Source organism: Oreochromis niloticus, linkage group LG23 (assembly GCF_001858045.2).
Source record: "Oreochromis niloticus isolate F11D_XX linkage group LG23, O_niloticus_UMD_NMBU, whole genome shotgun sequence".
NCBI classification, from domain to species: Eukaryota; Metazoa; Chordata; class Actinopteri; order Cichliformes; family Cichlidae; genus Oreochromis; species Oreochromis niloticus.
Genome location: NC_031986.2, coordinates 34,387,979 through 34,413,285, shown reverse-complemented (window position 1 = coordinate 34,413,285; position 25,307 = coordinate 34,387,979). Strand labels below are relative to the sequence as shown.

The following is a 25,307-nucleotide window of genomic DNA, read 5'->3' as shown; positions in this document are numbered from 1 at the left end:
CATTTCCAATATGTTTTGAAAAATATGTGTTCATTTCCAGAAATTTAGAACTGTGACGCCAAAAGACAGAGGGAAAGTTGTGTAATACTTCAAAAAAATCCACTGGAATATCTCACTACTAACTGAAGTTAACTGTCAGTGTCAGAGAGATGGAGTTTCTGAGAACTAAAAGGATTTCCCCATACTGCAAAACACTGTGTGGGCATGAGTTCAGCAATGTATGACAAGGCCTTCTCAACATAAAATTGGTGAATTTATCATCTATGATGCTTAAACGACTCAAAGATTCTAGAAAAGCCTCTGAACACAACGGACAAGGTCACAAACCAATAAAGGAAAAGACGACTAACTGATTCTGTACCACACGGGCTCAGGAACGTGAATCATCTGACCACAGAACAGCTTTCCACTGAAGCCCAGCCTTAGTTCTGGTCCAGAGAAGACAGCAGCGTTTCTGGAAGTGTTTACGAGCCTGTGCACTCATTCAGAATGACGGAATCATCCTTGTTTTTATGTAGTGCTGCACGAGGGCCCAAATATGACAGTCATCCAGTGCAGACTTTCAGGCGTGTGCCTCTTGCACAGAGATTTCTCTAGATTCTCAGAATCGTTTGAAGATGTTATGTACTATAGATAATCAGATATTCATTATCATAGCTATAAAATTTCACCTAGAATTTGTACATAGAGGAACATCCCTCTAAAATGATTCTGTGTTTTTTCCAGATTGCTAAACTTTTGCCGATCTTTATACTCAATCATGTTGTTGACCTGCTGCCACTTAAAATAAATAGCTGCAAAATGTTCATCCAGTTTTCTTATCCACTTACTTTTCTATTTTTTTAATATATATATTTTTAGTTAGATATGAAGTTGAAATGATGGTTGCTTATCCAGCACTGTGTTATTTTTGGGCTACAGTCTAATATGTTACTTTTAAAAAATAATAAAAATATTCAAATATGAAGACCAAAAGCCATTTTCTCTAAAGAAAATGGCTTTCAGGCTATAAATATGGTATCACTGACTGCAGGATCAGAACCTAAATGTGAGACTCACAATTTAGGCTAAAGAACAAATAAAGATAAATAAGTTTGAATGCAGAGAATATAAAAATCCAAAATGGGGTAACTAAGCAGGAACACACAATGGCACGTTGACAGACACCTGGTAGAAGGAAAAAGGAAAACTGAGGCTGCGCATACACACAAAGTCAAGGAAAGTACAAACAGCAGGGTAACAACGGACAGTTGGAACAAATTAAGACAATAACAAGGAAAGACAAACCAACGGTGAGGCACAAGAGGCTAATAACTAACAAAAGAAAACAGGAAGTCACTAGAAGGGGAATCACATAAGATACGCGAGGGCACTAAACACAAGGAGTCGAGCATTAATAAAACTCCAGTCCAACAAAATTACTAAGCAAGACACAAAATGTCAAACAGAAGCTAAACCAAAGAGCATAAACTACAACTCGATGTGAGAAAAATCTACAGACAAATGGAAACTAATCGGCAGCAAATATCAGCCAACTACATAGTATGCTTATAAAATATAGCCTACAGCATTTCAGTATGTCTCTGCTAATTTTATATGCAGTGGTTCTGTACATGATAATTATAGAAGTTACTAAATAGAAAACAAACAGTGTCTGCTCTTTATGTTTGAGAGGCATGAAGTCTCACAGAAGCCTGTCTGACACTGAATTAAAAACAAACAAACAATAAGATCCAGATATTATTTTGCACTGTTTTTCATGTAGTAGTATTTCAGTATGTCTGACTGTGATGACAGTGTGCAAATGGAAAATTCTGGGCCTTTGAAGAGTTATTGTGTTGGACCAGTCTAGTGATAATATACTGATTACTATTGATATGTAACCAAAGAGGAGAAATAATTATGATTCATTCATTGCTCATTAGTCTTTTCAAAAGATCAAACTGTCATACAGCAACCAGATCTCTGTTTAGAGCACTTGCTAAGGCTTGGCTGACCCAGCGAGGCTGTGATTGAGGTCACAGCTCGGACTTTGTCTGCAGTTGTGGTGACGCGTATGATGCTATATGTTGCTTTACTGTAACTAGCTTGCTTTCATTTGATGTGACTGAAGTCACCAATATATCTCAATCAGGGTTTCACCAAATATAAACTTAGGCCACCCCCTCCTCCCTCCAGCCCTTGAAATTTAACTTGCTGTTCTGGTCCCTTGACCACTATAGCGATGCAACTTTGCCTTAATAGTTTTGTAATCATACAAAACTATTTACAAAGCTAATTTTTATTTAGTTTTTTTTCCTGATCACGTCAATGTCACCACTACAAAAAAGAAAACAATATATCATAAACAGTCTTAATAACAGAGATGCATAAATCATCATAGATCACAGCCACTGGTGGTCAGCTAAAACATAATCCTGGCTGTGTGTAACCCAGAGGTAAAAAGTTATTTAGGAAAAAAATCCCTCCAGTGCTTTATTTTTTATTTTTTAATCTAATGTCCACAAATGCTTACAGAGCATCACGAGTACTTCGGCAGCTTTAAAAAAGTGTAAGTGCATCTCACTCTGAAATTACCACATTTTCTCTGTTGTAACTACGTGGAAGTTTTGTTTAGCCACCAGGTTCGTAGCTTCCTGCGCTGCTTTAGCTCACTGGGATGAGTCGGCGACCACAATGCCGTATGGCTGAGAGCGCGTTCAAGTCATTTGCCGCATGCCTTCCCCTCCCTCTTTCTCTCCACTGTTCCTATCTGAAAAACGCCAAAAAAAATAAATAAAAAATAGCTTATAGCTTGCTAGCTGTCCGTCAGACCCCTGTAGGCTGTACTCTTGATGAAAAATAAAACCCAGCTAATAAGTTCAGAGGAATAACAGCTGCCTGTTATTTCAGTTGGATGTCTGCTGATAACAAAGTTAGGCGTTAACCGTGAGAGACAATTATGACAAATAAGAAGCAACCAAACAGGTGGGATTTCTATTGCTCACTCTTTATTGAATGCAAATTGTTTCTGAACATAGACCAAGTTCCAATTTACTTTTGCTTAACTGATGTTGCTTCGTATTGATGTTAAATAGCTGGTTAAGTTATTGTAAAGTAGTGTGATATTATGAAAAGAGTTCATCTGCAGTCAGCTGCTGTCTTTCTGTTGACACCGAATGTTTCTTTGAGTTTGTCTCTGAGCCACTGGGACTGGCTGCCTGCCTGGCCAGCAGCACTGTCAGGCAATGAGCCAGCAACCTGCTGCAGCCCGGGAGGCTGGCTGCTGACTCAAAAACACACTGAAACACAAGCCAAATCCAAGAAAGGGGTCACAGCCACTGTTTTTGTAAAGCTATGCAATAGTTCTGTTTTTATCTCTGTGAGGTTAGACTGTCATACTTTATTAGCAAAGCCCCCAAAACCTTAAGCATGGACACAGAGGCCCAGGGGTGTTTTTCATCTTTGTGAGCACTGTGTCAAAGAATAAAGCAAAGACTTTGTTCAAAATGCTGTTATTCATCTGTTTTAATCAATTTTACGTGTAAAAATATTAAAAACAATGTCAGGGTTCTGAAGGTTAATGGAACAATAAAAACAAATTGTGGCCACAGTATGGAAGAAAATGACTACATCTGCTCACACGGCAAAACAGATCAGCTTCATACTTCACTCTTTCCGTTTGGAGGCAGACTGTGGCCTACAGTTTGTAAAGGCAGTGTGTGATATGATGACAGAGAAGTTAAACTGTAAGTTCTGCATTAACATCGTCAGTCGCATTAACACCAGTGAGACATCGTGACACCGGACACACATCTGTAGCTCAGTCACAGTTTTGCATAAAATTAACAGATTTCTGAAGTGAGAGTGGTGGGCAAAGGTGAGCGAGTGTTGTTATCGTCACTGACCCACATGTGGCTACCCGCCCTGTTCTGCGTGCATTTTATTCTTTGTATACTTTCTCAGGAAAGTACAAACAGCGAACAGCACAAACACCACAGCATCGTGTTCTGTGAAGTTAAACAGCATGAATGGACTGTACGGAAAAAATTGTACTCCCTACTTTATAATGTTCTTTGTGTGGCTGCAATGGGAATGGTCAGCAACTTAAAGCTGTATGAACAAAAGGTGGAGAGGGGGGAGGTTTGCATGCTGCACACACTTGAAAAGTTCTCATTTTGAAAGGGCTGTGCATCTTGAGCCGTTAGTTCCCAGCAATAACGTTACATCGTCAGCAGGCATGTATGACAGTACTGAAAAAGAAATAACACATTTGTTTCTTGGTTGATGAAGCTGTACGCTAGATTCATCCTTCTGTGTTTCACAGTCAGTCAGACATGTATTGTCTTTGTGGAGAATGGGCTCTGCCTCCTCTGGCGATGATTTTATGAGGCGGAGGTGGGCAAGACATGGACAGCAGCCCTGGAACCTGCTGCTCCTCCTCTTCGTCTGAGGGGCTTCTTGTTGCCATGGGCTTCAGTAGAGGACCTACGGGATGAGGGGAATGGGTTGGCAGGAGGTTTCGAGGAAGGACAAGGGGCGTGAGGATGCCAGAGCCGCTAGTAGCTGGTCTGTTGAAATATGAATAGCCTCTCATCGTATGAAGGGCGTATGCAGGGATCAGAAAGGGGTTAGAAGGCTGGTGACTGGGCAGGACAGAAGAGTCTCTACCACCCCAGTAGTAGTTTCTCTGCAGGGATTGTTGGTGGGTGCTGGTGGTGCTTACAGGCTGGCTGCTGCTGCTGAAGTGGCATTGCAGTTGGTTACTTTGTTGGCCTGTGTACGCTGCAGGGTGAACCAAGCCAAAGTGAAGCTTGATGGCCATTAACTCAGCACTGAGCCTGGCGTTTTCTTCTTTCAGAGCCATGAGATGAGTCTCCAGCACATAGTCATTCATCCTTCTCTTCTCCCGTGACCGCTTGGCAGCTTCGTTGTTCTTGCGACGTTTCTCCCAGTAGAGCGCATCCTTCTTTTCTTCAGGTATGAACTCCCTCTTGCGACGGGGTCCTTTACGTACCAGTTCGTTTTCCACGTGTAAAACATGGTTTTCTTGGCCCCCGTGAAAAGCTAGCGATAGGGACTCCATGCTAAATGAAGAGTGAGTCACAACAGAGACCTGAAATCGAGTAGAGGAGAGCAGTTAGTGGGGCTGAAGCGAGCAGCTGAGTAAGCAATGAGTTCTTTATCAGGAAACTAATCGGCAGTTTTTTAATGACTAATGAGACAAATTTAATGAATTGTCAATGTGACCCCGCTCTACACTCCTACAAAGGTTGGTCAGAATTCAATAAAAACGTTTTGAGATATCACGTTTACAGAATGCCGCACATGCAAATGCTACTAAAAACGTCCTTGGTGAAGGTAATTATAGATATAGCTTTACATTAAACGAACAGGAACCACAAAATATTTATGCTTTGGGGTTCTTTTCAAATAACATGACGATTTCCAGTATCCTTACAGCTGTACTGTGTGCTGTCAACATATAGAAAATACCGTGTAAAGATTTAAAATATGTCACATTTGACCTCTGACCTCTCCTTCAAGGTCAACAGATAAGTCGACGTGATAATAATGCTGTGTAGAGCTATTTCTAATTACCATTGTTTATATTGACAGCATAAGGGAATATAAGAAATGATATAGGGGCATTCTAAATATTACTTTGGACTTCTGACCTCTTCTTCAAGGTCAAACTTCAATAAAATGTCTTATATTTATAACTATGTTTAAATTCTGCTGCCTCTGTTTGTACTGACAACATTTAGAAGATGATTGTGGTATTTGAGGATTCTGAGTATCGCGTTATAGTTTGCATCCAAATATCACATCACATTTGATCTCTGATCTCACTTTTATATTCATATCTGCCTTTCGTTCAAGATGATCCTCAAATGTGTTAAATATTTAAAGAAATTATCGTCAAGACAGAGAATGAGCTAATCAGAGATATACTGCAGAATATAGTTAGTCATTTACAAATCAGTACCCGTTATCCATTACGTATTTTAAATGCATTTTAAAGGAACAAAGAAAACAAGGTGAACATACACCAAATGCATATTCCCTTAAAAGGAAGTCGTGCACACAGAGCGAGCTGCCTCGGTGAAGGTTTGAACGCTCTGAGTGATTCTTGTCATTAAACACATTTATAATCTGAATATGTCTTACATTTGGATTCTTACACTTACGGATGCCGTTTCAGGGTCTGGTTAAAGAAAACAGCGAGCACTTCTCCATATTTTTATCATATTGTTAGGGCGAGCTGTTTAATCGCACTACTGAGAAAACAGATTAGCCGATGATGACGACGGGATGCTGTTGCAGTGCTAGTCCCTAATCTTGTGTAATGTATTGAGTAATAGAAGCGCATATCCTTTGTGTATTTTCAACTTTATGTTTGTTCTTCCCGCTTTAAGCATATAAATGGCTAATGTTCAGATATAAAGGGCTTTTTTAAAAATAGGATATAATTGTATAAAATACTGCACGTGACTGTAGACCCGGTCCATCTATGGCAGACCATTTTAATGCCATTATGTTTTTTTTCCTCTCCAAAAATATTTAGAGGCTATTACAGTTCAGTACTTTATTACACTCTGTCTAGCACCTCGAGACCCACAACCCCCCTTCCTGAACTAGCCTCACCACCTACCTGTCTCAATATGAAACATATGAAAATAATAAGGCTGGAAACAATACATAGAATGGCAAGATTGTGGCTTCATGTGTTAGCTCCATATTCCATACTGAGTCATCAGCGGGCTTTGTCTGCATCATGGCTGATGAGGAGCCAAATTAGAAGAGTTTGCATTTGTGATTTTACAGATCTGTGTTGTCAAAACCAAATTAAAATACTCGTCAAGCCTTTCTCTTTTTACTTTTATATCTGTGAAACCAAATAAAACACTTCTTAACGGAAACTTTTCACGCGAGGTTTTATGCGACCGAAAAGATGCTGTAGCACCAGGCGGCTTTTAGTTCATCTGAGGTGGCCTAAGCTCGGCGTATGCAAATTATGCATAGGTATCTTTAGTTAACGTGAAGTCAAACAATGCTTCATGTTTCTCACTTTGTCTCCCCCTCATCTTCCTCTTTGATCGCCTTGTCCTTCTAGTCACTGCTTCCCCTCTCCAGCACTTTCATCTTTGTGCATCACTTTGTTGTGTGAACAAACGTGCAGCCAGTAAGAGTTTGTCCATTTTGCCGTACGTGGTACTCGAATCCTTCATTAAATGAACAGAATAGGAGGAATACTAACTGCTGTTAATAAATTCTCTTTTATTCACGTGGGTTTGTGGGTGGTTTTTATGGGAAGCTGTGCAAGATGGGTGAACAATGTGTTAAAAACCACAGCCAGCCTCCTGTACGTGCAATCAGAAACACACATAGACTCATACATGCTAGGCTTACACTTATCTCTTTTAACTCATTGATGTTTCATTCACACCTTATTCTTGCTCACAATATAATACCTGATAAGTGTTTTTTTTAATCAGACACTGCACGGTACTTTATGATAGTAGTCAATTGTGACACCTCATAGAAGAGCTGCAAAAAAAGCTGTCACTCAGGATGTCACACATATAGCATGCTCTTAAATGCAAACAATAACTTTGCAGCTTATTACTTACCGTGCAATGCCCTGCAAGGCTGTAGAATGGCCTTTTTTATTTCATTGTACAAAATGAAAGTGCTTTCTTAGCATGTCGAGTGACCGTACAGTCAGACTTTGCCAGAGGCAACAAAACTGTAGTTTCAAAGAGGCCATGTACCTTGTGTGTAGTGGTGAGAGTACACATTGGTTAAAAATATTCAAACCTTTGCCCAGAGAAACCCCGTGTGTTTCTGTGTGAGAACGTGCACACCTGCAAACTGGTGTCTGACACAAAAACTAAGAGTTGTATTATAAAAAAAAAAAAAAAAAGCAACAGCAGGAAGAGAGAAAACAATAATCACAAAGGAAGACACAGACAAAGAGAAAATAAAAAAAGAGAGGGTTCCTGAGTGAAATCTCTCTTGAGGCCAACCCCGCTCACTACTCTGCTGCACATTTGCACCTGTTTCTTATCGACTAATTATAGCCCGCCTGCTTTTTAGTAAGGAACTCTCAGACTTCTTCTTTTGGTGTCTATCCGTTTTCTCACACTCTAACATCTGTTGTTGTGTTGCTCTGTACCCTGCCAAGCTTTGTTAAAATAAGTACTCATAGGAAAAGTTGGTCAGTCCATATTCTGTGGCTTTCCACCTCAATGTACTCTATTCACATCACCTTGAAACTGCCATTAGTGTGAAAGAATTCCCTGTTGGGTGAATAAAGAATTCGCCTCCGTTCTTGCTTTTAACCGTCTTGTAATGCAATGCATTTCTTGAAGAGCAGATAAAATACAAACTACCATCCTCACAATGCTTTGCATGCAGTAAATATGTTCCGAAACATCAGGCGTTCTGCCTTTTTTGTCATTTTCCTGACTTTATGTGAAAAATATTATTTCCCCATTGTTTTGTCAGCCATACCGACAAAAACATTTTTTATTCAAGTGTCACAAATTATGATTTGTATCACAAAATAGACATTTAGCTTCATAACTGGCTAAAAAATTTGCATAAATGTGCTAGACTTGTGATCGCACTACTTTTCGAAACCTTTTGGATTTATACTTGAAGTCTTCCGGTCGCTCATAGCAAGCGTTATTAGCAACGCTGCTACCAAAGTCCTTGACCTTTATTTACTTGCGAGTGGACAGTGAACCTTCACTTACTTTTAAAATCATTTTATGCTTTCATAAAACACACTTTCACTTTCTGCAAACTTGTGATGTTTGCAGCTCCAATCAATCTCAGGCTTCATACAGGTGAAATGTCCCAACTACATCATGCGTAATATATTACTAAGTGACCAAGACGCGGGTATCGTCATTGCAGTAAATATAGCTTTATTAAAAATGTTCCGCTTTGGGTGAGACCACTTCTTAGTCTGAAAGGTCTGCATGATGGTGGATTGGTAACTTATGAATTAATAAATGTTTAAAAACTCCCACTTTCTCACATCTACAACACAGCGCAGCATCTAAGAGCAGGCCGAGACATTTTCCTCCACATCATGGTCGAATTGGTTGGATCAGAAGCGATTCATTTGTGACATTGTTTTTGAGAACATCATGATTAGTTGTCCCATTTTTTAAGACTTCGGTTTGATACGGATTTGCTAAAATTGCGCGAAGTATCCAGTTTCGCATTCCCTTGCAATGGTAAAGAATCCCTCCAAAAGTGGGGATCTGCATGCGGGGCTAGCTCAGCTTCAAAAGTCAACGATCTCTGAGTCGGACCGAGCCCCTCGTCTGGTCATTTTCATGCAAATCTATCCTGGACTTTTTGAATAATTCAACTAGCAAATAGAGAAACATACAGATACAAACCGAATCACTCACATAAACACCACTGCGGAGATGACATACAACAATTCACATGAGCTATAGATCATCTGACATCATAGCTTACTGTTGTTCTGTGCTCTACCCTACCTTTGTATATCTTTTCACCTTTGTTCAATTTTCCTGAGATAGCTAAATAACGTTCAGAGCGTTCGTATTGCAGAACATCAAAAAGTTTGTTTATTCCTAACCTTGGTAGTTTATTTAAAGAATACAGCTAACAGAAATATGTCGTTTACTGTAGAGAAGCTCCATGTACACAACTGTGCTCCTCTTGCACATAGTTACACAGTGCAAACACTTCCTCTTCCTCAAACAACTGTCACCATATAATAGAATATAGAATAAATACCTGATGTAATTTTGAATAAAGAAAATGACACTTTACAAGTCTGGCTGCTTAATTCTGCTTTTGGTCGCGAGTGAAATAAAGCGATTCAAAGGTTTGCTGAACTGACAATTTCACAGAATACACAGTTATGTTTTGCTGTGATCACAGCAAGACCAGTTGTGCACGCGTTGATAAATGTCCGTCCTTCGGTCACTAACACCTCAACCATTTCCTTCATTCTGTCTTTTTGCTTTTAACATACATGGTCAGAGCCAGTATATGTGAGAAAATGCGCTTCAGGCCTTACCTTCAGCGAGCGTATCCACAAGATCTGTTGCCGCCGAGCTGCCAGTGAACTGTTTCAGAGAGGTCTCGCTCTCGCCCTAATGTGCAACTTAGAGTGCCGAACTCTTCTGTTAGACACTGTCAAGCAATTAATGCACATATGAGCCGAGTGGGGATCATAATACTTTGTTGCTTTCAGTCCTACCCACTCACCTCTCTCTTTTTTTGCTTTGCTCTCAGCCTTTTTTAACGCGCTGTTTTCCTGTCTTTAACTCTGGCTGTCCACCTCTCTTGTCGCATGAAAAGTGTCTGACTGCTTTCCTTGATGTCGATCATATTGTGGTGGTAGTGGCTTGCCCACACAGGGGTCTCCCCTGTATGATGCTGCTTTCAATTTTAGGCATATTTGGTCTATAGCATGCCAAAACTAAATGAAAACATGCATCTAATGCCCTAGAGTTTAGTAAAGCTATATGATTTTTTTAATCTCTAGAGTAAATGCAGTGTTAGTGTCTTTACAGCATTTTGTTCGTACTGCAGCTGCACTATGATACTTTGTTTGGTGAAATGTTTTAACCACATGTTAAAATTCAGTCACATACCTGATGTCTCGTTCCAGAAAAGCTTGGGCGCAGCAGTAGTTGTGGCAGTCTTAGTAATATGAGACGTTTTAGAGATAAAAGCCACAACAGCCATGTAATGATATGACCATCAGTTCTGTGTTGTTCAGATATTTAGAGTAAAGCATAAGTGAGAGGAGTGAGAAGACGTGACTAAAACTTTATGTGTGACTTTTAAATAAATCTTTGGCACCTCAGATTCGCAGAAAATGCAGAAGTGTTTGTGACTTATGAGAGTGTATTTCAAGCCTCTGCTCAGTTAATCTTCTTCTTATCCAAATTTAGAATCTCTTGTTATAATAAGGGGTCAAAATGACTTTGACACAGGAATTAAATGCATGCTTTTGTCGTGACTGGAAATTTTACTTCAACGCCCATTTCTATGTATAGCCAGTGTCACATGTAGACAGATTTTTGGCTTCCTGTTGTGATGCGTGTAAGTCCTTAATGTTAGAGAAATAAGCACGAGAGGTCCACGTGGAGGCAAAAATGCTTTCTTTTTCAAAGGTCTGAAAGAGGGTTCCTTTTATGCCGAAATGTTGTTTTCTAAACTCGCATGTAAACTTATTTTCAGTCCGTCTCTCTGTGTCGGATGGACGAACACTGAGACGCACTCAGTTTGTCAAAGCTGGAACGTGTCTTACACAAAGACATGAATTTGACATCACGAGCCCTGACGGACATGTTCCAGTAAGTTAAACGTGACATTCAGTCATCGATTTTTCTGTTTTTAACCTTAACACCTGGGAAACCTTCATTTAGGCCGTCCCTTTTCATGAAAGGAGGTCAAGCATTTATTCAGAGGAGAGTAAAGTTCAAATCCATGATTGAATTGGGGTGACCACATCCAAACAACTTAAATCTGGGTCAAAGGATTTGATTTTGTCTCACAATATAGGTCATGTCACCAGTTTGTCATATATGACATATCCCATAAAAAGAATTTAACCCATAACACACAAACTATACAGGTCACAGTTTGGGCACTGGTCACAGGAAGGTTAAAAGTTTGTTTTATGGATGAGCTTGTCTTCTTACACTCACTGATTCCATTTAAAAAAAATGTGGCTAACAATAAAAAACCTTATTGCTATTTCAGCTGCTGCTGTGCCTGATAATAATCTTTGGGTTTTAGTATGGATGTATCAGCACGTCTCTTTTTTAACCACAAACTTCTTCAAAGACTTACGTGTACTGACTTTTGTTAAATAAAACCACTCAAAATGTGGGACAGTGTCTGAGTGTGTTGAGTTTCAGGAGAAGGCATACAAATGCTCTATGCTCTCACATAAAATAGAACATCTGGTCGCCTTAATGTAAAATAATATTTTTTCTTTGAAGTCTGAATAAAAAATATGCGATGTGAATATATTGGTAGCATTAATAGTAGTTTACTTTATTTAGTTATTACTCTATAACCGGTGTATGTTTGAAAAATGCATACATACTACTGGAAAGGCAGAAATTATTCCACAAAACGAAATCCATCTGCCACACCGTTTGTGTTGTAGCGCCCTCTGCTGGAGGCTTTGTGATCGTGCATGGGTATTTAAGACTCGATTGTGATAGCACTGCGGAGCAGGTCAGAGATGACATGATGCTCCATTCGCCTAACAAGTGAAAGATCCTCTTGCGACCCCGAATGGAGACACGGATCTCCTTTTTTTTGGGGGGGGGGGGGGTTGCATCAAGAAGGGCATAAAAAGGGATTAAAAAAAATACAATTAAAAAAATGAAGCATGCAGAGCTCCCCTGCTGTGGTGACGCTTTATAAGAAAGGGAGCAGCCGAAAGTACTTCTAATGGCAAATCTGCTGTCACATAATCATATTTAAAACATTTGTAATAGCCAACCATAACTCAAAGACTGGATTTGAGCTTAAATACTGAACAGAAACTTACGAGGCTTTCTAAGCGCTAATTGTTAGCATATTTAATAACAAAGTTATGAGGCTGGATGGATTATAGGTGGATTTTCCAGTGAACTGTTTAGACCTAACATATAGACATAAATCAGAATGTTCCCGATTGTTTATTTGCCTTTACACGTTAACGGCCTGCCTTTATCTCCATATTTTAAAAATGAAATCTCCGATGTAATTTACTGACGCTTATGAATAAATCATTTTTCCCCAGAGTGCGTACTAAAGATAGATATTCGGTAGACAACTAAGTTTAAAAGTATTACTTTTATACTTTTCTAAGGATAAAGTAATACTCTAAGTATAAAATATACTTAGAGTATATTCTTAGAGTTTTATACTTACTTTTGTACTTAGTGTATATATATATATTTACACATATACACACACCAAGTATTTTATACTTAAAGTATTACTCTTATACTTGGTGTATGTATGTGTATGTATATACAAGTATTACTTTTATACTTAGACAAGTATAAAAGTAATACTTTTTATACTTAGAGTATATTCTTAGAGTTTTATACTTACTTTTAGACTTAAAGCATTACTTTTATACTTGGTTGTAAAATGACTAACAGGACTATTCGAATGCATGGATATACATTCATGTAGACCCTATTCTAACAAAAGCATAGCATTTAAAGATTTAAACATTACTCAGATGTGGTGTCTCACTGAAATGTGGTGGATTGTGTCTCACTGAGCTGCTGACCCACAAATAAACGGTTCAACGTTCAGTTTTCCATCGAGTCGAATTGTGCTGGGAAATCACGCAGTGGGGATACAGGGGAATACCGAGTCAGCACGCACAGTTTCACTGGTGCAATCGCTGTGTTTTTTTGTTTGTTTTTTTGTTTTTCATCACTGGCAAAGGGTAAAAACGTACAAGAAATACGCATACTGCAATGAAATTAAATAATTTGAATGAAAAAGAAAAGTCCGGCGTAACATTAAAAAACAAAAACGAATAAACAGCTTGTGTGTTTATTACATTATACATTAATATTTCATTGTATAAAACAAATGCAGACAAAGAGCGGGAGCGTAAAAGCTTCATTCAAACAGAATAAAACCACAGAAAATCGTGCCGTGTAGCTCGTGGTAAAATACATTGTTCATGGCCGATCTTTCGGGGAATATAGGCCACGTGAAGGTTGTTTATTTCGTTTTTTAATTGTTCACATTTTCATTATGACCCACTGCACACGTTTCATTCTTTTTGGGCTGCATATTTACTGGCAAACAAAAAAAACAGTAACTGCAAAAGCCTTCACCTCACATCATATTTGGACGCATATGGAATCACGTTAAGTTTGGGGATTTTTTAAAAACTTCTTGTAAGTTACACCTTAACGGTTAATCTGTCCAGTCAGCGTCCCCCAGAACTGAGATGCATCCCGAGCTGAGACAAACCAGGCGTTGCACTGCTGAACCGACTCTTCAGCCCCCTCTGAATGTGCGCCTCCACCCCGACACCCTGGCTTTGCCTTTCTTGTAAGTGGAGAGGCAGGCCGGAGTAGACGGCCGACGGAGCCAGGTAGGAGGACCGCCAGGGCAGAAGAAGATTATTACACACCGCCGGGTGGTTCAGCTGGGGCACCAGCCAGTTTTGGGGTGGGTACGAGAGCGCAGAGGCATGGTGGAGAGTGTCAGGAGAGGACATGATTGCTGAGAAGGAAGAGACGGGTGGGGAAGATACACTGGGGGAGATGGGGATGACATCGGCGGAGGAGACCTGGCGCTGGGCATCCACTCCCACCTCCCCTGATCTTCCGCTCCCTAAACTATCTCGGAGCGAAAGGACACCGGAGCCGGTGAGAGGAAGGATGCCTGGCTGTGTCCCACAATTGCGATGGCCTAGTGGATTAAAAATACCTCTAGTTGAGCCAAAACAAGGGAGCTTGGACTCATACTGGTTCAGTGCCGTTTCCTGTTGTCGCACAGCCCTGATTCCTGCCTGGAAGAGAGAAGGGGTGTGGGGAGGTATGGGCGACAAAGGCAGAGTGGGCGCTAGGACAGGCGCTGTTGATGTCGCAGAGGGAGAGGGTGCTTTGGTTTTTTCTATGCTCAGGGTACTGATGTACTGCAGGTTAAGCACTTGAGCCCGCAGCTGGGCGTTCTCCTCACTCAGAGCCAGTAACTGGCCCTCTATCATCAGGTCATTCAGCCTCCTCTTCTCCCTGGACCGCTTGGCCGCCTCGTTGTTCTTGCGTCGCTTGTCCCAGTAGCTGGCATCTTTCTTATCGTCTGGGATCATCTCCCTCTTCCGGCGCGTAACGGGGGTGAAGTGGCTACTGTAGGCCTGTAAGCGCATGAGACGTCGAGCCAGGAGGGAGGACCGAGTCCCAGTCAGGAGCCGAGGCTCCGTGTCCGTGTACCCACTGCTCTCAACTGAGGAGGAGGGCTGGCAAGGAGCATCTGTCCCGGCACCGTCAGGGCTTTTCGGGGAGCTCATGACACTAGTGGAGGGAAACAAGTGTCAGTCAAGCAGCATGCATACATCCATGCATCAAGCACAAATCTGACCCCGTTAGCTGCACCTGAATCACCTAAAGCAATGATTGCTGCAAGTTTCGATTCATAACTAATGCTGAGAAAACTCGTTTACGTGTATTTCGAGCATTTTTGAGTTGAATGTACTTCAGACATTTGACGAAACATGTAGTTCACTGACGTTGAAAAGCGAGTTAATAATATGTAAATTCAATGTGCATTAATCTAAACAGCCTTACTCCACCACAACGTTAAATGGTGTCGGCACATACGACAGTGGCGGTGCTTTTTCATTTCAAACCGTTTCTAACCTTCTTAAGATTCAGACAGATACATTAAAGTCAGCCTCGAGGGAACTTTACGCGACCATACTGAATGTGAACGTTCACGTTTTAAAGCCTTAGAATTAGACAGCGTCGTAAAGTTGAACTGACACTGACCTGATTGGAAGGATGACACCTGTGGGACTGTTTAGAAGCCGGGACTTTGAGCGTCTCTTGCAGCTCTGCAAACACACACGCAAAGAGCGACATACAGTTTTACGCGCAGCACTTGGAAAAGTGACTTAATCTTTTTTAAGTTTGTGGGTGTTACAAGGGGGGAAACAGAGAAAGGGCTGAACTTACCATTCACTCACAATCAGCGGTGATGTGGAGAGCAGAGCTGCTGGGCGGTACGCACATATAGGCCACACGGATAGCCAATCACGCTGTGCTGTCTGTTTCATTCTGTGGAAACCGATCTGGCAACTTTAACTTGGAGTGCGGAAGTCCAAGAGAGCTGTGTGTGGCCACGATCAAACCAACAGGTGTTACTGAAATGAGTCGATTTGGATCAACCGTCTTACTTATTACTTTTGTAAAATTACAGCACATCGGTCGACGTGTCTACAGAACAGTCGCACTGTGACACCACTGTTCAGTAAGCTTTACTCATTAGTAGAAAACATGGTTTGGGTTACGACATGATTATGTTTTACTTTGAGATTTTTTTTTTTACATTTATTTATTTATTTGTTTTGAATGACGTGATGAAATGAAATAAAACACTGAAACAAATCCCAGAAAGCACGAGCTACATATATGTGAGATTTAGAGATATTTTTTTCTTTTTCTTTTTTTTTAAATTAAAATGTTCGCTCCATATCACGGTGTTGGACAGCATGTGGCGCATCTCTTCAAATGGACACTGCGGGAACTTTAACAAAAGCTATAACTTCTCATGGATTTACCTGTGCCTACTTTGCACCTGTAACTCCTCTTTAAATGAAGGTTATGGTGCATGTAACTGCTAATCACGTGCTCACAGTTAAATTTCAGGATGGACTTTGAATGGGTCCATTCATACACTAGTCCAGCCTCAGGAAGGATGCAGGGAATCACTAAAATCCAGATTTGTAATTTAGCGCTCCCTGTATCTTTTTTTTTTTTTTTTTTTTTTAATTAGACAAATTACATTGAAGGAGAAATTGCTGGTCAGTTCAAATTCCTTTTTGCTATATTAAAAGGAAAATTTCTAGAGGCAGTTCTTGCTGAATGCTTCAAATTGTGGGAATTTCTTTTCCCGTTGCTGGATTTGCTCGGTCCAGCCATCTGATAAAGCAGCACTTTAGAATTTGTAAGCACCATCTGTGCCTTGCAGTGCTAATGTTTTAATCTAAAATGTCAGGACGTTGTGGTCATGTTAACATGACCACAATACACACACAACTCTTGTTCACTTCCACACGTCTACAAAAATAGGTAGCTGTACAGTGAGTATTTTACACATACAAATTTACTTTAATAAATGTGATTCGTTAAACCCTTTTTTGTGCCTTTGGCGAGTCTCTCCCCAGTATTCATCTGTCCATATTTAATTCAGTCACATGGTGTGGAATTCCATTTAGTTCTGCACCTGGTTTTGGTCTAGCTTTTTCAATGTCACTGATCTTCACTGGTGCAGACGTGATTCCCCACATCTCTCATTCTTCTCCAGTTGTTTATCTGTGTTGTATTTTTCCATTTAAGAGTGGCGAATCCGCCTGTCCATCTATTGGTCTATTGGTGAAAAAAACAAAATGTTTCATAACACAACCAAGAAGGCTGTTGTTTGAATCCTCCCTCACCCGAGCTGCCAGAGATGAATCACTATCTGCACGGGACAGGGGCAAAGTGCACCAGGGTACATTAGGTTGTCTGCAGAGAGCACTGAAATCTCCAGCCTTGCAACTGCCCAAGCATCAACAAGTTCGGGTCAGTTTGAGAAGCACAGGTGAAACGATCCTAATGATCCACCTCTCCTGTTCTGTCCACAGTCTAATTCTAGTCCGGGTATTCTTTTGAAAGGCTGCAAAAAAGCAGCTTCTCGCGAGAAGACACAGAAGCTGAACAGCAACCAGAATGGAAAACCACATTGTACAACATCACTCTTCTGCAGTTTGTGCTGAAGACTTCTTTGTAGCATGCAGAGTGAGGGGGCTGTCCATATCACAGGGGGGTGTCCTATCAGATGTGTGTTTGTTAAAAACTCCAGTAGAATTTTCTGTCTGACTCATCATTACCACATCAGCCACAGTCACTCATGTTCCAACAGTCTTCTTTTAGTAAGAACATTGTCTCCAGATTTTTAAAGACACATTACCTGTCAGGTTGTATTGGTTCCCGCGTATTAGTTCGATGGCTTTGAAAAGAGACAAACTATCATAAATGCACACAAAACACAGAAACAAACGTGCACACACGCATGTACATATATGCAGGTGAAGACTACAGTGTAGCATCAACTTGTAGCAGTAACAGGAAGCAGGTGTTATAAATATGATAGCATCCAAATTATTAATAAATGCAGGGCTGATTTATTTTTAGACAGACAGTGATCCGATTTACTCGACTGTGTCGCTCAGCACTGTGTGAATCTGGACCTTTTCGAGGATAGTTTATTGGCACTTTTAAAAAAAATAATACATGGTTAGAAAACATTGTGATATGAAGGGCCTGCATAATTTGTTGCACTCCCACGTTCGTGTGTGGCAACACCCACATCCTGACTGCATGTTGCAGATGATTCTTTTATGTGGATTACTTAGCTTGAGCAGTATAAGTCCTGTTGGCTTTATAATGCTTCAGTGTCCAATTTAGAGAACACTTTTGAACATTTGACCATTATCTGTATTTCTTTTGTACCAGTGATTGCTCGACTAACATCCTGCTGCTGGCAGCTTTGATTTTTACCCAAAATATGGATGCGGAGGGCCTTCAAACATTTGTTAAAGGCTGTATTCCTTTTGCCAGTAAATCCAATGAAAAAGCTAATGATTTAGTCATTTACAGGTTTTAATTACCCAGCCTGTCTGATAAACTCCACCACAAGTACATTTATCCCCACAGACAGGATTTCTAGTTAATTTCGTAAAGGATTCATAAATTGTTTAGACAGCTGGCTGCAGGCTAAGGAAGAAGGCTACTCAAACAGATGTTGATCACATCTGCTGATTGTGACAAAGAACACCAGTTGTCCTCTATTCCTTGTTCTTCTTCTTTCAGCTGCTCCCTTCAGGGTTTACCAAAGCGGATCATCTGCCTCCCTCTCCTCCTATCCCAGCATCCTCCTCAGTCACACAACCCTCTGCGTGTCCTCCTTCACTACATCCATGAATCTTTTCTGAGGTCTTTCTTTTTTCCTCCTGCCTAGCAGCTCAATCTTTATCATCCTTTGTCCAATATATCCATTATCCCTCTTCTGCACATGTTCAAAACATCTCAGCCTTGCTCAGCTTGTCTTATTTTGTCTCCAAACTACTCATCCTGATCGCTTCCAACAAAAATCTTCAGCTCTGCCACCTCCAGCTCGGCCTCCTGTCTTTATGTCACCGTCACCATCTCCAAACCATGCATCACTGCAGGTCTCACTACTATCTTGTAAACCTTCCCTTTCCTATTCAACCCTGCCGGCACTCCCTTCTTCACCTCTCTCATACTCTATTGGTTGCTTTGGATGGTTGACCTCCACCAACATTCCCAAAACAAGCATCTGTAGGGCTCCTTCTTTCCTATAACATGGTGTGACGCATCAGCTTTATCCATCTGTCCAGCTCTGCACGTCACCTTTGTTCTTGAAAATCAGTGCTCACTTTCTAAGATGGTGTTAAGCAGTCTGGTTAAAATGTCTGAAACACCTCCAGAGGTATGTCATCTGCACCAACTACCTTTCCACTCTTCCATCTCCTCATAGCTGTCCTCACTTCCTCACTACTAATCCTCCACGCTTCTTGATTCACTAAGTGTCCTCTATTCATCCATCCTCCTTTATCATTTTCTCCATCTATCAGCTCCTCAAAGTGCTCCTTATACATACATACATACATATATGTGCACACATATGTTTAGTTTTCATCATGGCACAAATCTGAACACATGCGCTAATGTTAACATGCATGCACAAGAATATGACAGCCCAGTCTGCGTTCAACTTTGTGAGTTGTTCAGGTCACTAGAGAATTCCAGTCTTACCAAATCTGTTTTTAATGCCTTGTAGACTAAAACATTTGTCTGTGGTGCAGTTTCTCTCTTCCCAATGAAGAAAAGAGTTCTGCTGCAACCTGTGATTGAATTTTGGGGTGCCACTCACTACAAAGCCCTGTAAATCACAAATGCACTTCAGACACATAGAGATTCTGATCTTAGTGACTAAGAAAGAAAGAGAAGTAAATGTTCTAAAAGTGTGTTTACACTTCGCTAGTGTTCACCAGGTGCCAAATGCATCTTTCCACAAGTGCAACAAGTGTTTTGCACATACGTGCGAACTGTAGGTCTCCCCATCACTCTTCCCGTCATATGTCTAAATGAGGTTGTGAGAAACACAAAAACAAGTGACCTACTGTCTAAATAAAAGAATAGTCTGAAAAAGGTCGTTCAAGCCTCCTCATACGCACGTCCTTGACTTTCGAGGCTTTATCACAGAGCCGAAGTGAATTTGAGCTTTACTGCACTGGCCATGCGCACTGCAAAAAAGGAAGTGTGATGACTGATGTATCTTTTGTTGTTTTTGGCACATTAGGCCACAAAGAGAAAGTTATTCTGCTTGTTTTTGTCTTTGAATTTTTTTACCTTGTGCATTAAAAGTGTATATATGTATATATTCTTTCTTTCTCATACCCGCTTTAAGTGTTACCATGACCTTTCTAAATGCCTCAGACAGTTGGACATAGACATTAGTTCTGTTGGGAGAGCTTGAGTTGTGTTTTCATCTTCATGGTAAATGAACTGACTCTTATATATAGCACTTTTCTACTTGACCTAAGCATTTAGAGAGCTTTATGCAACTTGTGTCATTCACACAAGCATTTTTTTTCTCTTTATATTTTCATATATTTTCAAACATACTCTGATGGATATGTCAGAGACTTGGATGCAAGTTGCAGTTAGTGGTTAGGTGACATTTGGCATGCAGGCTGGAGCAGCCAGGGATGAACCACTAACCTTTCGATTGTTAGACGACTTGCTCTCCCTCCTGAGCTACAGCCGCCTGCAACTTCAGTGTGAAACCAGACGGGCATGAAGGATTAGATCTGACTCAGAATCCTCACTCCTACAGAACCAGCTTCTTAATCACAGTGTTGCCTCATCCTAAAGCATACTCTGCCTCATTGTCCTGAACAGTATGCTGTAGTCACCAAATCTGTAAGCTGGTTCATTGAGATCATAAACCCATCAGGAAAAAGATTTACTGAGTCCGGCGCTGTTTTTCCGTAGACTTACACAGTCTACCGGCTAGAAAGAATGCCAGTTTAAAGCACTTCTGTATTGTTTTCTATAATAGAGATTAGGGGTTGCATTACCCTACTCCTATATCTATATAAATGCAGTGGCTCAGGAGTAGAGAAGGCCAACCACTAATCAAAAGGTTGGCTGGGTTGGGCAAGAGCCCCATGTTACATAGAAACACTTAAAGGTTGAAAAAAGTTATTATATGGATGAATGTGACCGGGCGTGTGAGGGTTGTAAGAATCAGTCCGTTCCCATATGTGCATTAGTTAATATTTTGAAGCATTATTCAAGCGATACCTGTAGGAGGTGAGGAATCAGAGACAGAGTGGCTATCCTTCCTGTGTAGAAAAGAAAACTTTACCAGAACTGCTCACAAGTTTGTTGTAGACTGTAGTCTTCACCTGTGTGTGTGTGTGTTTGTGTTTGTGTGCATTAATATTAGGAGCTCAGTTACCTCATGGGTAAATTAGCATGAAAGATAAGGAGAGTTTAGTCAAGCTATTTTTAATGTATGTAATTACTTAAAGCATACTGCTTCTGATATTTAATTAATTATAGAAATTTGTACAGTGTATATAAATAAATATTTATTGAAGTCATGCTTGTTTAAAAGTATTATTTCAGCATCGTGTCTCTTAGCTTGAACTCAAAGCGTCTTCCAGTGAAACTGACATCATTACTTTTCAGACCACCACTCTGAGTCTCTTGGGTGCTTTTGGACATGTGTGATATACGTGTGATAACGTATGATAAGGTATCAAATACATGTGTCCAGGATGACATGAGGAGTGTTTTTAACTTTAACTCGTGGAAGGATAGTTTTGTGTGGCCAGCGAGTAAAATCTGGTGTTGGAAATGAGCATATCCATGTGTTTATTGGTGGTTTGCAATAGACAGGCAGAAGCTAGAAAAAAGGAAAGTGACCTGTGATGTCATGCTGGGTTTTTTCATCTGCTTGTGAGGATGTTTATCAGCTAGGTTAAAGTAAGCTAAGTGGGGGGTTTTCTCTTGTTGTTGTTGTTATTGTACAAGAATAGTAATATGGAGATTGATATGTGTATAATAATTCCACTTTAACGCAATCACAACTCATAGTCCTTCATTGGTGTCTGTCAGCACGGCTATCTGAGTATGCAGGCAGAGGGATTATGGGACTTTAGCCAATGCAGAGGCGAAGGAGATCCCTTTATGTCCGCTACTAAGAAAAATCAAGTTATATCTGTTATTCCATGGCAGGGGCTAAGCTAATCGAGGATGTCTTGTGATTAATGCTGAAACACCCAGGATTCGGTGATGTCATGCTGGTGGAAATTTCAATAAATGGTCATCTTTATCGTCAAAGTCGCTCAAACGTCACTCAGAGCTAGTGTTGAACTGGACTGATCTGATGCCAAAACTCTGCCCAGATAGATAAGATGTAGAAAAAACACATGGCTAGTGGATCTGTTTACCACTTTACTGATTCATTTAGACAATACTACTGTTATCATAATGATGAATGAACTTGAGCAAGGTGCCATTTTCATGAGTAAATGGTTGGACACGTGGGTCTTTGTCTTAGAAGTACTGCGAGAGAGAATGGAAAGATTTTCTTTTTACAGTGCTTTTACTTTGTGGTAGTCACAGTACAGACTTTGGTTATATTATTTGGTTGTTTTTCAAATCTACTCTCGCCCAGGTACCCCTACTCGTAGCAGTACCCTCCAAACCACAGTTTTACCATTACTAACGTGTTTCAGTGCACCCACACAGTTCACTTCACTGTGATACCACCAGGTGAGTCATCACTGGGGCGGTTAGTTTAATCAGTTTGTTCCTGTAAACTTTGATGTTGTTGTTGTTGTTATGTCAGCCCTACTCCCCGCACACCCCCATTCCCCTCACACACACTCACACACACGCAGACACACACAGATGTTTTGCTTTTAACAAGCTCCCGTCCCCTCTGCTTTGCTCTGGTTCTAACCTGACCTATTTAAGGTGAGTTTGTATGTCATATCAGACCCCATGTCTTCTGCAAACCCCTCCAAGGAGGTAATTTGTGTGATTGTTGAGGTTGATGTTTGCTGGCCTGATTCCTACTCCTTAATTCACAGCTCAGCTGTTAACCACTTTTTACAGGAAGTTGAGCCTCAGCGAGTATGAAGAGGATATCGCCTCCTCATACTCGACTGCAGTGTGACTTTTGTACAGCGTCACATGACAACTTTACAGTAGTAATGTAGGCCCCTGAGAAATAAGGGCATTGTGTAGCTTCCCACAGCATGGGGCTTTCTCACACTTACTGTGCTGTTGATACATGAGTGGTCTGAGGATCGTGTACTGCTGAGATCCTGTGAGATACACTAGAAGATGAGAACACACATAAGCTCATTAGGCATGTAATAAAAGCTCTGGGCGTTTTTTTTCCGATGATTTGATATATAGCGCAGTGATAATGAATGTGTCTGTTTTGCCACCTGTGGTTTTTACTGTCAGTGTAAGATTTGTATAAAGTTGTAACTGTGATGTGTTTAAAATAAAAGTCAGCCTAAAACGACCCTTCACTTTGCACCCTTGCTTTGTCAAGTAGCAGTAGAGTAGCTAACTTATTTAAAAGCATTTCAGTCATAATCAGCCATTTTTAGAGTTCAGCACGTCAACCATTATAATCTCCTGAAACAAGTTGCTGTGTGTGTTGATTGCTGTGGTCGTTATTGCAGTGTTTAGCCCCCTTCGGGTTTAGCAGTTTGCATGTTTCCATTTTGTATTGAGCAAGATATGAGGAAGTTAAACTTGTCATCTGTTTTTCTCACTAACTACCGCAGTAAGACTGTGAATCTAACAAGATGCAATCTAAAGAAGTTTTTTTTTAATATTAAGTGATGTCTTTATCTATTGGTCACTTCTGGGAATTTAAAAGGTGTTAAAACAAATAAAAGGGTCACTAATGTTTGCAGAGGATGGTTCTTGTTGGCAGCTAGCATGAATACATACATGAGCAATACCCCATAATGTGCTTTTTGTTTATTTTTTTACCTTTCACTTGCCTTTTTTTTTAGCAGTCTGGCTCTATCGGTGACCACTAAGTGGCCTCCAGTATGGTATCAAGGCCTCATTTTTGCATAACTGACAGTGTTTTTAGCAATGTGAAGTTTAGGAGAGTACATTTCTGCTTAAAAAGTCCACATTTCATTATTTACTTTGATGATTTTTGTAACATAAGCTTTTGTGTTGCATGACTTTGAAACGCTGGCTGTAATTTCTAATATTCACGTATTTTGACATATTGCCTTGAACCTTGACCAAACCCGCAGGCTCGAAAAGACAAATCCACTTTTCGTTAATGGCTCTGAGGTTTGCAGCCGTGTTGGCCAACGGTTAAACTGTTGGTGGGAACAGTCTGGCCTATCGATTGTCATTTGTTTGTGGAGGCCTTAAAGCACCCATTCCACACCACTGGCACATCACCTTAACCACTCTGCGTCGCAGCCCAGCTGTAAAAATAGATAGGAAAGATTGCCCTAGATATGCACACGCACTCACATAGAGACACATATAAGAAATAAGTTACACACACACCTTCAGGTGTAGATGTGTGGCGTTTGTGGGGGGGACCTCACTTAGGAAAGAGCAATGGAGACAAAGAGATATGAAACCACAAAAAGTGCATTTAACTGACATTGAGTGAGCATCAATTCAGCAAACTGCCTTTTGTTCGGGGTTGCCACTGTTTATAAATTCACCCTTTTTGACCTTCAATTGATGCTTGATCTGCAGTGGGTGCTCACCTCCACCAGGTGGCATTAGATTCATGAGGAAGTTCAAACACTTGTTAGAAAGGCCCTAAATAAAAGAATGAGACAGGGGAAGACTGGCGTTTGTCAGATCATTAAAACGTTCCTTTACTTACATACATTAGGTTTTCTAAACTCTTAAAGAAAAGTGGATGAGCTCATACTTGAGCTGGATTGCTTGAGATCCAAATACATACATATGACAATACCAGCAAAGGCAAAAAAGCTTTTTTTTTTTATTTGAATGCTTTGATTCACCAAAAAATCTTTAATTCAGCCACTGTTTAAACTCAGCACTCGGAGACTGGCACCTGTTTAATTTGTGTGCACATTTAACAGTATTTTGCAGATAGAAAGAAAGATTGTGCGTTGGCCGTGCATGCCTTATCTGAAAGTTTCACAGTGTTCACATTCCTGTAAACTGATACTCCCATTGCTGACACAATGGTAGTACTATCATATCCTCATGAGGACGTTCTGGCTCATTCAAGTTATTTGGGTTAGATTCTTTTAAAATCACTAATTATGCTTTACTCAAAGCTGAGATTCAGCATAGCAGTGATCTGTTATGCTTGTGAGGGGGTTTGATGCCCCTCCTACGTTACCTTTTTTTCCTCAGGTACAGTGCTTGGGGAGTACAGTGTGTTACTGGAGTCTTCACATGGGAGAATGAGAAAGGTGGAGTCATGTTGCACAGGGATAAAGGAGGGAGGCAGGT

The 25,307-nt window shown here is 40.5% G+C and overlaps 3 protein-coding genes across 9 annotated transcripts in view; 1 reads left to right on the top strand and 2 right to left on the bottom strand.

The window, feature by feature from the left end:
- The first annotated feature begins 2,342 nt into the window (after positions 1-2,342).
- Positions 2,343-25,307, top strand: part of atp8b3 (ATPase phospholipid transporting 8B3) — a 45,567-nt gene continuing 22,602 nt past the window's right edge. For 3 of the 5 annotated variants that reach the window (XM_005478707.2, XM_019352059.2, XM_005478709.3), the window contains exon 1: positions 25,218-25,305. In XM_005478707.2, coding sequence (XP_005478764.1) covers positions 25,259-25,305 — 47 coding nt within the window. In that variant the 5' untranslated portion in view covers positions 25,218-25,258. Of the gene's footprint in view, positions 2,968-25,216; positions 25,306-25,307 lie in introns of those variants that run through there. The other 2 variants (XM_019352058.2, XM_019352057.2) reach the window with 2 other exon arrangements.
- nfil3-4 (nuclear factor, interleukin 3 regulated, member 4) lies at positions 3,493-10,827 on the bottom strand. Of its 3 annotated transcripts, XM_025903132.1 has the most exons (3): positions 10,243-10,373; positions 10,052-10,167; positions 3,493-5,095 (listed from the first exon to the last, which is right to left on the bottom strand). In XM_025903132.1, the coding sequence occupies exon 3, from the start codon at positions 5,063-5,065 to the stop codon at positions 4,307-4,309; it is 759 nt and encodes a 252-aa protein (XP_025758917.1). In that variant the 5' UTR covers positions 5,066-5,095; positions 10,052-10,167; positions 10,243-10,373; the 3' UTR covers positions 3,493-4,306. The 3 variants fall into 3 exon arrangements, with proteins under 3 accessions (XP_025758917.1, XP_025758918.1, XP_019207607.1); XM_025903133.1 differs by lacking the exons at positions 10,052-10,167; positions 10,243-10,373 and adding an exon at positions 10,632-10,827; XM_019352062.2 differs by having other exon boundaries at positions 10,052-10,379.
- On the bottom strand, positions 13,379-15,881 carry si:dkey-172o19.2 (uncharacterized). The gene is made up of 3 exons (XM_005478705.4): positions 15,693-15,881; positions 15,507-15,571; positions 13,379-15,032 (listed from the first exon to the last, which is right to left on the bottom strand). The coding sequence occupies exons 1-3, from the start codon at positions 15,693-15,695 to the stop codon at positions 13,943-13,945; spliced, it is 1,158 nt and encodes a 385-aa protein (XP_005478762.1). The 5' UTR covers positions 15,696-15,881; the 3' UTR covers positions 13,379-13,942.

Excerpts from the sequence above, each read along its gene's own strand:
- nfil3-4 (XM_025903133.1), bottom strand. The coding sequence starts at position 5,065 with ATGGAGTCCCTATCGCTAGCTTTTCACGGGGGCCAAGAAAACCATGTT.
- si:dkey-172o19.2 (XM_005478705.4), bottom strand. Across the intron at positions 15,033-15,506 it reads GGTGTCATCCTTCCAATCAG|TGTCATGAGCTCCCCGAAAA; the intron begins GTCAGTGTCAGT and ends TCCCTCCACTAG.